Source organism: Colobus angolensis, unplaced genomic scaffold (genome assembly GCF_000951035.1).
Source record: "Colobus angolensis palliatus isolate OR3802 unplaced genomic scaffold, Cang.pa_1.0 Scaffold248, whole genome shotgun sequence".
Classification (NCBI taxonomy): Eukaryota; Metazoa; Chordata; class Mammalia; order Primates; family Cercopithecidae; genus Colobus; species Colobus angolensis.
In genome coordinates, this window is record NW_012115688.1 from 1,680,355 (window position 1) to 1,696,219 (window position 15,865).

The 15,865-nt window shown below is 37.2% G+C and overlaps 1 protein-coding gene across 2 annotated transcripts in view; it reads right to left on the minus strand.

The window, feature by feature from the left end:
* The window catches only part of CNTNAP4 (contactin associated protein-like 4), a 279,155-nt gene that overhangs the window by 63,560 nt on the left and 199,730 nt on the right, over window positions 1–15,865 (minus strand). For both annotated transcript variants that reach the window (XM_011945986.1, XM_011945987.1), the window contains 2 exons: window positions 5,982–6,179; window positions 508–664 (listed from right to left, as the gene is read on the minus strand). In XM_011945986.1, the coding sequence (XP_011801376.1) occupies window positions 508–664; window positions 5,982–6,179 (355 nt within the window). The remainder of the gene's footprint in view (window positions 1–507; window positions 665–5,981; window positions 6,180–15,865) is intronic.

Below are 15,865 nucleotides of genomic sequence, written 5' to 3' on the forward strand. Positions count from 1 at the left end.
AAAGGCGGAGCTTGCAGTGAGCTGAGATCTGGCCACTGCACTCCAGTTTGGGCGACAGAGCGAGACTCCGTCTCAAAAAAAAAAAAAAAAAAAAAGAATTGCGTGTTAAAATAATTGTAGTAAATTCTAAGTTGATAATTTTAAACGTTTTATAGGTAGATTATTGAAGAAATGTGCTTTGGCTGTAAATATATTTTTAAGATAATAGAATACCTACTTATATATAGTTTTAAAAGGAATAATAATTAATTCCCCATGTAACAGGTATCTCTGTTTGATTATAAAATTAAAATGTGCATGACTTACGGTCCATTACAGAAAATAACTCAAAAAGGCATTGACTTAATACTAAGGACTATATTGACTATACCATGTTTCATTAAAACATATCTTTGTTTAATTACTTCATTGCACTAACTTGTTCAGTATCTGGCTAGCTATACATACTTTGAGTGATTAATTTTTTAATGAACTTTTTCTTGCATAAAGAAATCATACGGAAATCACCATTCATTCCGGTCAGCGTCACAATTGCAGTAATACTGAGAATCAATGCAGTTTCCCTCTAATCCACAAGTACATTTTTGAAGATCAGGTGAAGAACCTCCCCAGTAGGTTTGCGTTTCATTGGTTCTTCCTACCCACCAACTCAGAGGGGTTCCATCTGAAAGACAAACGTGAGAAATGTGGCATCTGCTTTATGTCCCACCACCTTCTCTCCCAGTATAATTCCTTTTCTTCCAAAATCATTAAAAAGAATAAAAGGAGAAAGATTGATTTGATTTAAGGATATGCAAAACAGTGTAATTGCTGGCATTTCCTTAAGAAAACTTTTTAAATAAAGAAGTTATTATTTAGGCTTAAATGACCAATACATTTGTTCTTGGGTAGAAAAGAAACCAGCGGTTCCTATTTAATTTAGGCATGATAGTAAAAAATGGATTGAGAGCAGCTCACATATACAATTTCTTTAAAAATAATTTTGAAACAAGTTAGCATCAAAATATAAATCACAATAATTAACATACCAAAGCAAAATTGATTTGAAATCATGAAATGCCCATTAAAGCATTATGGAATGTTATGTAAAGTCCCTGATTTATCTCAATAAATTTATTCTCTAAAAATATCCTAGCTGTTTAATAAATGTAAGGCATGATTTGGCACTCCCCTGTCATGACTTAAGATTTATTTGGAAGTATATATTTTATCTTCCATTTAATGGCTTGGCTATTTATTTGAAGTCTACAGAAATAACACTGAAAAATCTTCATGCTGGAAGCGAATATTACACTCAAAAGAAGTTTCCCTCAGCCAAATGCGTCTCTTCGTACGATAAATGTTCAGCTACCAGCTCCTTCTGAGTTAAGACTAAACATGATGCCAAGGAACTAGAGCAAGGAACAGACAGAACATCTAGGCAAGGATTTTCGGAGAAGTGCGTGAAGCATGTAGCCAATCTATCATGAAAAAAATAAAAAGTATGGAGGAAAAATTGTAGTCATCTGAGAATCAGGGCATGAGAAGAATGTAAGCAACATAGAATCAGTCAGCTTCTCAAAGGCGCTTGATCATTTTTCTGTCGACTTTCAAACCTTTAAGTTGTCACCATTAGCCCTACAGAGAATCTGGGATTTTTACTAATTTCTCCCTTGCTTACAAATGCCAATGCTCATTTTAACTTACTATTAGTCCCTGTGCTAATGCTGACAACCTCTCTCCCAGGGTTACTATGCATGTCAGTCTGGCCACGTCAAAACAAAAACAAAAACAAAAAACCAGCAAAGAGTTATTAAAAGCTGTGTTATGCATAAATGCATTAATATGAAGAAACTTCATCATTTTTTAATTACATGATTAGCCCTTCACCACAAGGTGAAAATTACTACTTGAAATACTTAATAAATATATTTCAATACACTGCTTAAAACATTGTTTTCATAGATTAAAAAGAAAAATAAATTGTTAAATACTGAACCATATTCCCACATCTAAATTTCCTGTCTTCCCTATAAAATAGAAATCACTGAATGTTTTTTAAGGTTTCAGACATTGATTCAATCCAAGACTTTTAAAAAAATGTACTAAGGAATTTAAATAACTATAGGAATGAATTTTTAAAATCCTGAGAAATAAAAATTAAAGGTAAAAAATACCCGTGGCTATGGTGGAACATTCCACCTCCCATAATTAAAATCCTAAATGACTTGAGCATTCCCATTCATCCTTCCCGTGGTCTGAATCACAGATCCCCAGCAGCTGAAAACGTATTTTCATAGACATTTCACTTTATTCCTTCATGTATGGCATCATTATCACTTGACACTAAATCACCAAGATCTGAAACTCTAAATCTACCTTGTCTGAAAACAACTTCCTGTTCTACCCCATTGTATCTCTTATTGTGACCTCAGCTCTTTTAACTCTCTCCACCTCAAATCTATTCCACATGAATCATGAGGTCACCAACCTGAGAAAAATTTGTGTATTTAGCCACGTTCCATGCCTTTTGGGATCCCCTCTTCCACGCTTTTCTGGAGTTAACTTTCTAAAGCTGGTTATTGAGCCTGAAACACCAGGGAAGCATTAAAAAAAAAGTGCACAGGCACAACCGGCCTTAAAGATGGGGATTCCTGACACATTCTGGTCAACCCCTGTATTTGTCTTCATGCTGCTAATAAAGACATACCTGAGACTAGGTAATTTATAAAGAAAAGAGGTTTGATGGACTCTTAGTTCCACATGGCTGGGGAGGCCTCACAATCATGACAGAAGGCAAGGAAGAGCAAAGTCACATCTGACATGGTGGCAAGCAAGAGAGTTTGTGCAGGGGAACTCCCATTTATAAAACCATAAGATCTCATGAGACTTATTCACTGCCATGAGAACAGTATGGAGGAAACTGCCCCTGTGATTCAGTTATCTCCACCTGGCCCTGTCCTTGACACGTGAGGATTATTACAATTCAAGGTGAGATTTGGGTGGGGACACGGCCAAACCATATCAAGCCCCTTTACTTTGTGTGGTGTTTACTCACCAGTCCCTCAGGGATTTTGCTTTCTGGTTCTGTTACAGCTGGACTTCTTTGTCAACTGTGATAACAATCCTTCTTTTTGTATTTTCTTATGTTTTATTTTTCAGCTTTGCAGTAAAATTAACAAATAAAAATTGTACACATTTAAGGTGTGCAAAGCAATGTTCTGAAATGACTACCACAATCACACGATTTAACATAGCCACCACTTCACATAGCTACTTTATATTTTTATGGTGAGAATACCGAGATCAACTCTCTCAGCAGATTTCACATATACAATACACTGTTGTTAACTACAGTAATCATTCTGTATACTACCTCTCCAGAATGTATTCATCTTACAACTGCAAATTTGTACCCTTTGACCAATATCTCCACACCAACCCCCCTCCCTAAAAATCACTCTTTTACTGTTTCTATGAGCTCAACATTTTTAGATTCCATATATAAGTGGGATCATGAAGTATTTGTCTTTCTGTGTCTGGCTTATTTCACTCAGCATAACATCTTTAGTATCTTGAAGAGATGTTTTCACTGTAATGTTCATTGCAGCTTTATTCACAATAGCCAAGATATGGAGAAACCTAACTGTCCATTGATGAATGGATAAAGGAAACGTGATACACACACACACACACACACACACACACACACACACACACACACACACACAATGGGATATCATTCAGCCTTAAACAGAAGGAAGTCCTGCCATTTGTGACAACATGGATGAACATGAAAGGCATTATACTAAATAGAATAAGCCAAATACTGAAAGACATATACTGCGTGACCACATAAATGACTTGAGTTCATTTTGTTCCATAGCATTCATTTACCCTTCCATAATTACCATTCTTATTCTTAGAATACCATTCCAGATTTGTTTATCTGGTTTTTTTTGTTCTAGTATGAATATTTAGCAACAATGAACAACCCATTAGAAACTAAACTGTATATGGTCACTATGGCCACAATGCCCCGGAGAGCTGGAAATGAGGGGGGCTCATGCCATGCACTTTGTATGTGCTATGCCACCCAAACATCACTGCACCCCTGTGAGGCTGGTATCATTGGTCCCATTTCGGAAAAAAGAAAACAAAGACTGAGATTCATTAACCATTCGTCCATTTCAGTAATCAAGGTTTCATCTATCTATGTTCTAGATGCACCTAGCCAATGAGAAACACACCCGCACCTCCAGCTGTAAATCTTATGCTTTCGAACTACAACTGTCTGATCCTCATTTGCACACAGAATTGAGGTTTCAGGAGGAGATAAGTTTTGGGTGGGTTCCAGAAAGATGGGATTGGAGGGGTAGAGGCCAAATGAGAACGTTCTGGAAAAGGAAAATGAGGAGGAGAAAAAGGAGAAAAAGGGCAAGGGGGTAGTCAGTCATAGGGGAGAAAATAATCTGATTTTTAGTGGGTGGAAAGTAAATAGAGAATCAGAAATGCAGGGTTCAAATGTCAGAACAACAGTTCAGCATTTTTGCATGATCTCTATGACATATGCTATTCCTATATGAAACAAATTTCTTTTTAAATTTTTGTCATTCTATCCGGAACTCCAGCCCTTCTTAGGACAAGCAGGAGTGAACATGAAAAAAGTTGCTTTATTGTACAGATGTCTTAGAATTTTCTCTAATATGTGAAGAAAAATACAACTCAATGCTACTGCTAGAAAATAAGTGTTAGAGGGTGGCACGAGGGTTGCACAAGCAGGGTGGACACAGAATACACAGTTCCAGGATCCAGCAGAACAGGCTGTGTCGGACAGACAAATAACAGAAAGGAGGTAGACCTTCTTAAATAGAACTGTGTTTCTTAAAAGTGGGAGCGGCATTTCTTAAAGGTTAATTTTCTTAACAGAGAGTAATACTTCGGATTTTCCATTGGATGGCTAGAAGATATGAAGAGATGACAAGCTAGGAGGCCAGTTGGAAAGCTCTTGCAGTGACTTCAAGAATTAGCTCATTGGGGCCAGGCATGGTGGCTCACGCCTGTAATCCCAGCACTTTGGGAGGCTGAGGCAGGCAGATCACGAGGTCAGGAGATCGAGACCATCCTGGCTAACATGGTGAAACCCCGTCTCTACTAAAAATACACAAAAAAATTAGCCGGTCGTGGTGGTAGGCGCCTATATTCCCAGCTACTCTGGAGGCTGAGGCAGGAGAATGGTGTGAACTTGGGAGGTGGAGCTTGCAGTGAGCCGAAATGGTGGCACTGCACTCCAGCCTGGGAGACAGCGCGAGACTCCGCCTCAAAAAAAAAAAAAAAAAAGACTTAGCTCATTAAGGCCTACTGTAAGGCAGATGTGATGGGAACAGAGGCTCTGACATAATGAGACGCCCTAAAGAAAGAAAACATAAGACCAAAACCAGAATTCAGGAGCAGACTGGTTATTCACAGTAGAATCAAATAAAGAGTTAAGATGGTTTTCTGATTCCTCCTTGAACTAGTGAATCAACTGTGTCTCTGGCAGCCTTTTCTAATATTCAATTATACCCAGAGGCTGTCAACAATCCATGAAAAAGAGGCACATAGAATACTTACTTTCAGAAAACTAAGTCGTATTTTTATTAGCTGTTTTCCACAATAAAATAAACCTTACGTGTCACTTGCCCTTTATCAGGGATAAACACTGTGCATTCATTGAGTATCAGAAGGAGGCCTCTGCTGTAAAGTTATCCAATTAAGGCCAGGAAGAGAGTTTAAAAGCGATCAAGGCTTTGAATAAAGCTCAGTGTAAATTGACCTTGTTCTTTTCTTCAGGCAGAAGCATCTTTGTGACTTCCAGACTGTGACATGTTTACTAAGAATGCGAGATCATATACCCTTAGTGGCTAGATGCCACCACTTTGCAGAATTAAAATCCTCAGGAGCTCATTGAATAAGTGCATGATGTGATGTGTGCAACAAGACAGACACCATGGTTTACTGACCTTGCTTATTGACCAGCCGTGACTTCTTGCAGTAATAAGTAAACTCCTGTTCACAGTGCTCCGCACGGTTAATAGTGGCCTGAAGTTGCTCCATGCTGGCCACATACTCGAAAAACCCAGCATATGGGTTCTCTGGATTAGTATTTCTGACTCTTGTTAAGTCAGACCCGTTGTGCTGTATGATGGTCCATGTAGTTTCTTGTATGCAGAAATGGGGGGAGAAAGAGAGGAGACCATCACTAGTCTGCAAAAGTTAAAATAAATAAAGAAAATCAAAATCACCTTTTATCTGAGTCAAATTTTTCTAATCATCAAACTTCTCTGAGAGGTAGAATCAACACAAATGGATTCTCAGAATTGTTAAGTTATGGTAAGTGATTGTTTTTCCTGAAATATATACTATTGCCATGCATTTACAGTGATTTTATTTAACATTTTCATATAATTTAGCCACACAATATTTATGATGAAAAATATTAGGAAATCTGATTTTTTTTTGTGATGTATTTTATTTCACTGAATCTGATATTCTATCTTTTTAAAGATGCATCACTATTTTATTTCACTGCAAGAAAGGAAAAAATGCTGCCTATTATAACTAAAAAACATTATTCATCAACACATCCAAAATCCAGTGATATCACAATATGAAAAAAAGTGCATATCAGAATTCATGAAATAGTTTATATTACATAATGTAAGCAGCCACTTTTCTACTCTTAACTACTATTCATGGTATCAGCAAAAATAAAGTCAAAACTTTGTAGCCCTCTATATACCTCTTTAATCAACATTTAACTATGAGTGTGCATCTTTTTAAAATTAAATTTAAAGTATTCATTTTGATATCATGTGATCTGCACAGCTAGACGGTACAATAGGAAGTTACTCTTCTGAATTGTATGCATCTGACACAGCATCTCAACCAACACAAAAGTAAAATATCTTTGAGTATATACTAGAGTTATCACTACTGGTTCCTGAATGTCTGTAAACATTTCCATCATGCTGATTACCAAAATTTCTTAGATGAAATAAAAATCCCACAATGTTTGTAACAGACAATAGGTATATGATATCTGCCCTTCAACTTTACCAGTAATAGACTTTATATTATATTTTCTGTGATATATGCAGACACAAGAACAGATAAATCAAAAAGCCTCTGATTTAGTAGGCAAAAAACAGAGTGGAAGTTGTCAAAACTCCACTACATATATGCTGTTAAGTCACATAACTCTTCTGTAATACAGAGGAATATCCCAAATTGGAGAAAAACAGTAATAGTAGGCAAAACATTCCCCACTCCTTTTAGCTAAGACATTCACATGGATCAACAATCCAAACAAGGAGGTATACTTTGAAAATTTCATTCCCATTCCTTTCCCAGTCATCAGAGTTTGGACTAGAGAGGCTGGCTAAAGGAGGCTGGACTAACTTCACAGACCTATTGCCTTCCACGTGTGGATTACTATTTTTCTGCGAAACAATAGCTGTTATTTTTGCATTTCCCCCTTGCATTTCAGTACACCCTTCAACAGTAGAATGCTCTCAAGCAGAACTTAATCTACCAGCCAATAAAATTACGGGTGGCCAGCAGTACAATGTCGAAGTCGTCAAGAGATCTGAGTTGCAGATCTGGCAAGCATCTTGTGCCCTTAGGCAAGTCAGGTAATACCTGAGCCTCCTTTTCCAAAATTGGAAATTAAATTGGCAGAACGAAGTCTGAAATTCTATAATTTCAGCCAACTCGACCTTGGCTATTGGAAGTTTAAGGCTATTATTAACTAGACAAATCTGACAGCCTAGCCTCTGTTAGACTCTGTTTCTTTTGTTCAAAAAAACTATTCACCTTTTCTTGTGGTAAATCAATGGCATGCAAGAAGCTAGCTACCAAGAGAGGCGGACAATATACCTGCTTGAAGCTTTTGTCTCTTTCCCTTCTGGATCACACTGAGTGAGACTTCCCTGTAGTTTAGCATCCACTGGGTCACAATTAACACCTGATTCTAAAGGTTTTTAAAGGTGTTGCAAGAGATTCAAGGCCACCGTGCCTGGCAACCATCAAAGAGTAGCTCATATCAATGTTTCCTTTTGAAATTCTAAAATATTTCAATGTTATGATAGTCCCTGTGATTTTATTCTCTAATAAAAAGCACTACAAGGTACAATGTTAAACGGATGCCACACTTATCAGGCCATCTAGATTTCCAAGGCAGAACAGACACAAAGAAATTGTCACAATAGATTTTGAGCAACAGAGATAGGGGCCTTAAAAGCCAGGTTCCAAACCTCACGTGCTTCATTAATCTGGAAATCTCTCAAAAGTCTCAAATTAGAGCCTCTTTACTGTTCTTTCAGACATGGTTGAGTGATCTGAAGTTTCTACAAACACCTGTTTAGAAGGAAGAGTAGTAAAAGACACAGACTTCATCACAATTTGTAATTCAATACTTTGTCGTTGACTTTATCGGTCTTTCCTACCAGTCTGCAAGCTCTATGAGAATAGCAATAATTTCTGATCTGGTAACAATCATATCTCCAGCACATAGCACAAGGCTTGATACAAAATGCAGAAGACATTTGTTGGAGAAATGAGGGAATAAACAAATGAATGAATAAAAACAATGCATTGTCTAGATTAGAGCACAACCTCCTAGGTTATCCGATTCAGACGCTGCAGTGGCTCTGACATTTTCGTTGCCTTTGAGTTGTTATATAATTCTATAAATTGTAGATAACTAACAGAATTGCTAAATAATGTTAAGTCTGGAACTGTGAAGGGCCCTGAGATTTTACCCTACTTGCAAGTTAAGGAGTTATCTTGCCAATACACAGATTATATCTATCTGTTTATTGATCTGTCTACTACCTACCTACCTGACTAATCTATACTAACAGACACAGAGGACCTCTGAATCAGAGACCATTCGCTCACAGAGAATCTCATCAGCATCAATCCCTCATACCTGAATTTCCCACCTGCAGATGCAGTGAGTGCTAGATAGAGCTGTGCCTGCTGGAGTTGTACCACAAGAGGAGGATCATAAAATTATGAGGCTTGGGCTTACAGAGAGTACCTAGCACACTCTCTCCTCCTCCCCTCCATAGAGTGATAGAGAGACTTTGGCTCTGGAATGTCACAAATTTTCTTTAGAGGAGAGAAGGTACAAGCCCTTAGGTTTTTATTACTCTTAGAAAATAAGCAAATGCATCTGGGGAAGATAAGCCTTTAAATCTCTTCAGAGCTCTTCACTATCTCTAACTTCCAAGACACATTTAATCATCCTTTAACGTAGGTTGCCAGACACTTTTTGTTTTTTGTCTTTGCCTGGAAATAAAAGCACTGTTTCCTTACAACAAATAATTCTTGTCTGTAGACAAGCAACTTCTACCTGGTTGAGGTTCTGGTGACTTCCCTCCCCCACCATGGATGAATCCAGTGTTGCCTCCATATGCACATTTGTTTCCGTGTTCCTAACATGTAGATACGTCTTTTCTTTGGATTCTCCTTTGAACAGGTTGTAATATCTTTCCAATTTCTTCATTAATAATGCATTTTAAACATCTTTAAAATTTTTTAACTTTTATTTTCATATCTGCATGACAATCATGATTTGACTTTGTTACAAATTATCTTTTACTAGATACAAAAAGAGTGGTAGGGTAAGGAGACAGGGAAATGAATAAGAGATGGCTGAAATAGGCAGAAAGTCTACATTGAATGGTAGTTTGGGTCTACTCACGTCTTTTCCTGAAGAGATTTCACTATTTGTAAATAAAGCAACTGAGTAATTAAGAACTTGATTTACCTTAGGCTGGCTGCTATTTTTTAGTGTGATAACAGTGCAAAGAGAAAACATGCTGTTTAAGCAATACAGTTGCAAAGCTTGTGTTACTTCATGCTTAATAGCTGAAAGTGATAGATGCGATAAAGACTAAGAGCAGGTAGGAAGTGCTGTGTTAAGGAAAGCAGGAGACAGGAGGGGAGACAGCTAGCCTTCTGGAGCAAAACCTGATGTAAATAGGACTGCATTTGAATAGTGGACAGTTATTTATTAACCCTCATAGCTGTTAAGAAGGCCTTTATTATTGAAATCTCTAAACTAAAAATAATTATGCTATTATAAGTCTAATGCTCTCCAGCTTTCTCCTGAAATGGTCTCAGGAGCTCCTATCTCAGAAGCACATGGGGTACTTGTTAATAATACAGAGACCCGGGCCTTGTACTCTAAACTTACTGAGTCAGGGAAACTAAACCCGGGGGTCTCGGTAATGGGGCCATGCGAAGGGGTGAGTTTAACCCACAGAATTTTCACTTTTAGAAAAACTTGAAAGTCTCTGTTCCAGCACTCATCGATTTCTTCCCTGTGGAACAATCATCCTTACAGTGCAATGTTTGGTAATGAGAAACTTCTTGAATGTGAAACAATTTCATCATAGAAAAAGCAATGAAGGCTGGGTGCAGTGGCTTATGCCTGTAATTCCGACACTTTGGGAGGCCTAGGCAGGCAGATCACCTGAGGTCGGGAGTTCCAGACCAGCCTGACCAACATGGAGAAACCCCATCTCTACTAAAAATGCAAAATTAATTGGGCGTGGTGGTAATCCCAGCTACTCGGGAGACTTAGGCAGGAGAAATGCTTGAACCCGGGAGGCAGAGGTTTAGGTAAGCTGAGATCGTGCCATTGCACTCCAGCCTAGGCAACAAGAGTGAAACTTGGTCTCAAAAAAAAAAAAGAAAGAAAAGAAAAGAAAAAGAAACAGCCACTGGGATTCACCTTATTCTAACTAATTATTTTAAAATTATGTTTGGAAAACTGTTTACAAAGAAATTTCAACTTTTAACATTGTTTAAGAAATTATCCATTCAAAATAGAGAAATTTTTTTTGTATATTTTAGCTTATAATGCTTAGAGGTATTTTAATACATGTGGAATCATTTGACACTAGTTCTAGACTAATAACTAGATTTTTTAATAAGACACATATTTGCAAGTTGGTGATTCAGCATTTTGTCTTATTTTCACCATACCTGATCTATATAATTAGAAGATACATTCTTGGCTGCAAGCAATGAAATATTGATAGAAGGTAACCCTTCCTAGTGGAAAAACTTTCAGGCTGTGAGAAAAGAGACCAGTGCTTGATCTATTCCTACCAATATTTTCACCCTGCTACACTTAACCTCCCTGAGCCTTGGTTTCCTTATTTGCAAAACCAGATCAATAAAGAGAGTTTCAAGCTATACCTCCTACACTTAACCTCCCCCATTCTTGGCTTCCTCATTTGCAAAACCAGATCAATAAGGAAAGTTTCAAGTAGTAACATGTATTTCTCACTGGGTTACATTACTCTGGGGTTGTCACTTTTGCCTGAATATGTTCCTACATTCTAGAGCTACTGGAGACATTTAGCTGTCTCTGGGTATCTGTATTTCTGAATATCTTGCTATCCATGTGGCTTTAAAAATTTTCTGAATATCCTCTTTTTCATCAATACTTTTACATAATCTTGCTGAATGAAGCACCTTTAATCTCTGCATACTTCCAGTAACTCCAGTCATTTTTTTTTTTTTTTTATTTGGGATCTATGACCCATCTGACCTCATTTCAAAATCTAAGCTCCTAAAACATGGAATTTGTTCTCTCTTTCTCTCTCTCTACACACACACATACATACTCTTCAGGTCTCTTAGAAATGTTTAGTCTTAACTACAATTTTTCTCCCCAAATAATTTGTTTATCAAAGACACATTTTCTATAATAAGGTACATTAATTTGCTATCTAATATTAAAAAAGTAAATGTTGATTTAATTTAAATAATGTATTCAATACAATAAAATTGATAATTTATCACTTAGATAATAAAAAATACATATGGCCTATAAATTGCTAAATTATTGCCCATAATAAACATAAGATATGTAGTCGATATTCATTACACACGGATTCTCATTATTTGTGAATTTGCCTATTTGCTAAAATTCATTTGTAACCCCAACGCTTTCACAGTCATTTGTGAACATATACAGAGCCGCAAAAATTGGGCCTGCCTGACATTCACATGCCCCGTTAGAGCTGAACAAGGAAACACTGTTTTCTTGTTTCAGCTCTCATACAATAAACAAATGTCTCATTTGTAGTCTATTAAGTGCCATATTTTTGGATTTTTGTGCTACTGGTTGGTGATTTTGCTGTTTAAAATGTCCCCCCACTCCCAGAAATGTTGTCGAGTTCCTAAGCACAGAAGGCTGCATGCACTGAGCCTTAGAAAGAAAACACGTGTGAGATAAGCTTTGCTCAAGCTTGAGCTACAGTGCTCTTGGCCATGAGCTCAATGTTAATGAATCAACAGTATGTATTAAATAAGGTGTCCTTAACCTGAAACACACATAAAACAAGATTATGTATTGATTGGTGGATGAGACCATTGTGACCAGAGGCTTGCAGGAAACTAATCTTACTGTGCTTCCCGCTAGGAATAATTTGTTCAGTGTTTTCTAATCCAGTGTTTCTGGTTACTTTACAGAACATAACTACTGCAAACAATGAGAATGGATAGGGTGTGTGTGTGTGTGTGTGTGTGTGTGTGTGTGTGTGTGCTTCTTAAAGCTTCAAAGGCTAGAGATATTTATCAACCTATCACTGTCTAATTTCAGAATGAAACTTTCTATAACATGTGTATGTGTATAGCTCCGGATGCATTTATGGGAACATAGAATTTACAGGTTTGCAGTGGTGGATTGTTACATAAATCTCACTCACAATCCAACCTATCCAAGCTGAAAACAAAATAATAAAGCATTTTGGCACTGGAATTCATATCTTACACTTGTAAAGTCTTCTCTTTTTTTCTCTGTAAAGTCCTCTCACATTTGTTATGTTTAATTCTCACGTACCAGAGTTGCCAGTGCATACTAAAGTTTGAGAACCATGATGTCTAAAACAGTGATTCCCAAACCTAAGGACACATAAGAATCATTTGGGAAGATCCATGATATGTTTTCCATTGACCCACCTCAGTGGTTGCTCTGGATCAGAACCACCTGCAGTGCTGTCTGGGCATTCGTACTGTCCAGGCAGGAGAGCTTCATTGAGAAGACACATATGCAGGAACCACCATTTGTTTTGGGTTGTTTTCGTGTATGGGGCAATGCCCTCAATGGTTGTGAGATAAATGGAAGCCACCAAGTGTGTTAAATGAAAAACCTTTGAAGATACATTCTATAGCAATTTCTGCCAAAATATGTGTTGGCACAGAGTTTGCCACGACCTGCAGTTTTTAGAACTACACATCCATTACTATAAAGAAGCGGTTGCTCCCAAATTCAAATGCCTCCTCAGAATCTTGTTTGAAAGTGGAAAAACAGACATCTCAAACTCAAAAAAAAAAAAAAAAAAAAGGTGTGTAAAACAGAGCTTATGATCTTTCCCTTAAACCTTGTCTGATCGCATCTTAAATAAGGACAGTTCAAACACTCAATGGCCCAGGGCAAAAACTGTGTGGTTACTTTTGGCTTTTTGTTTTCTCACACATCATAGGTATGCAAAGAGAAAAATCTAACACCTTTCCTCCAGCTACAGTGCTATTCTCTGGTACAATCAGTACTGGATTTTTGCATGACTTGAAACGGTCTCGTAACTCTTATAAAGTACAGTATGCATAGTCTCCTCACTCCTTTCCACCCCTGCTCCTGAAGAAGCATTCCCTAACCCAGGAGCAGTTGCAATCCAATTAAAGGAAGTTAGATTGCATCCCACCATTTCTTAAAATGCCTCAGTGTCTTCTCATCTCATTTCAGAGTAAAAAACCAAAGGTCTTACAACATTGCCATGAAGCCCATACTCTTTCCCTCCCCATCCTACTTGACTCTCTCCTCTCTTCCTACTCCCCACTTACTCACCATACTCCCGCTGTCCTAGGTTTGTTGTTGTTTTCTGAACACACCTGGTAAGATCACCTGTCTCAGAACCTGGTAGTTTCTGTTTCCTCCGCCTGAAAGATACTTTCCCCAATTTTAAGTACCGAATCTCCCTTTGCAACACCCTCTGCCTCAAGGTATAATGATATTGCCCTTTTCCTTTGGTTTTGCTCTATAAAATATTGACTTCTAACACAGCACTCGGCTACACTGATCTCAGTTCAAAGTAACTTTCAGCAAATGATAAGGTTCTACATCTACAATGATACACTCCATACTAGCCACGGGAGGCTATTAAGCAGTTAAAATGCAGCCAGAGAGACTGAGAAAGTAAACTTAAAAAGAGAAAAATAGAGATGGGGTCTGATTATGTTGCCCAGGCCGGTCTCGAACTCCTAGGCTCAAATGATGCCCCCGCCTTGGCTTCTCAAAGTGCTGGGATTACAGGTGTGAGCCACTGTATCCAGCTGTAATTTAATCCTATTTTAGTTAAATTTTTAAATTTAAGTTTAAATTTTTAAAATGCAGTAATTTTGTTTTGTAATTAATTTTCATTAAATTAGAATTTAAATAGGCACTGGCTAGTGGCTACCATGTTGGACAGCACAGTTCATCTAGAATCTATTTTGTGTGTGTGTGTGTGTGATGAGGAAGAGATCAATACTCCTTTTACTGACATTTAAATACAATTTGCAGCAGCACTACTGGTTGAAAAGACCATCTTTCCTTCATTACATATCAATGCCACCTGGGCCATAAATCAATTATCCATATATGAGTGAGTCTGTTTATAAATTCCCTATTTTGTTTTTATTGGCTTATTTATCTTTGCGACAGCTAAATACAGCTTTACATAGCTATCTGTATAATGCCTATATCTATCTAGTAGAGTTGAATCCTTCAAATTTGTTCTTCAAGATTGACTTGGTTCTTCTTGCCTCTTCGTATTTACTCATGAATTTTAGAATATGCTTGTTGATTTTCACCAAAATAATCACACCAACCTATAAACAAACACCCTGCTTGAGTTTTAATTTAGGTTTGCACTGAATCAGTATCTAGTTTGGAAGAACTGATATTATACAATATTGAGTCTTCTAATCAATGAACTTTTTTTTTGTTTTTTTGTTTTTTTGTTTTTTGTTTTGAGATTGAGTCTCACTCTGTCACCAGGCTGGAGTGCAGTGGCACAATCCCAACTCAATGCAACCTCCACCTGCTGGGTTCAAGCAATTCTCCTGCCTCAACCTCCTGAGTAGCTGGGATCACAAGCGCGTGCCACACCCAGCTAATTTTTGTATTTTTAGTAGAGACGAGATTTTGCCATGGTGGCCAGGATGGTCTCCACCTGCCTTGGCCTCCCAAAGTGCTGCGATTACAGGCATGATCAATGAACATTTTATATTCCTCCATTTATTTAGGATATTAGTTCATCTAAAGGGCATTTTATACTTATCTGTGTAGAAACCTTGTACATCTTTCATTAGATTTACTACCATGTGTTTGAGGCATTTTGTGCTATTGAAAATACGATCTCCTAAAAGTTTATTTTCTAATTGTTATTGTTGATATACAAAAATAAAATGAATTTTATTTATTGTTCAATGGCAATCCTAATCTTAATAGTTCATCTGTAAACTGTTTAGAGTATTTTAATACATAACCTGATTATCTATGAATAATGAGAATCTTAGACTTTTTTTCCACAATCCTTATGTTTTCCATTTCTTTCTCTTCCTTTATTTCACTGCCTAGGACCTCCAGTACAATGGTGACGAGAATGGTATTAAAGGCGGTAACAGGAAAAGCTTTCAAATTCCACTGTAGACTAATATATGCTATAAGGTTTTCTGGTCTTTATCCAAATAAGGAAACTTCCTTCTATTGGCAATTTGTTGAGTGTTTTAAATTATGGATGAATATTGCATTTAATCAAACACATTTCCCATGTTTATTAAT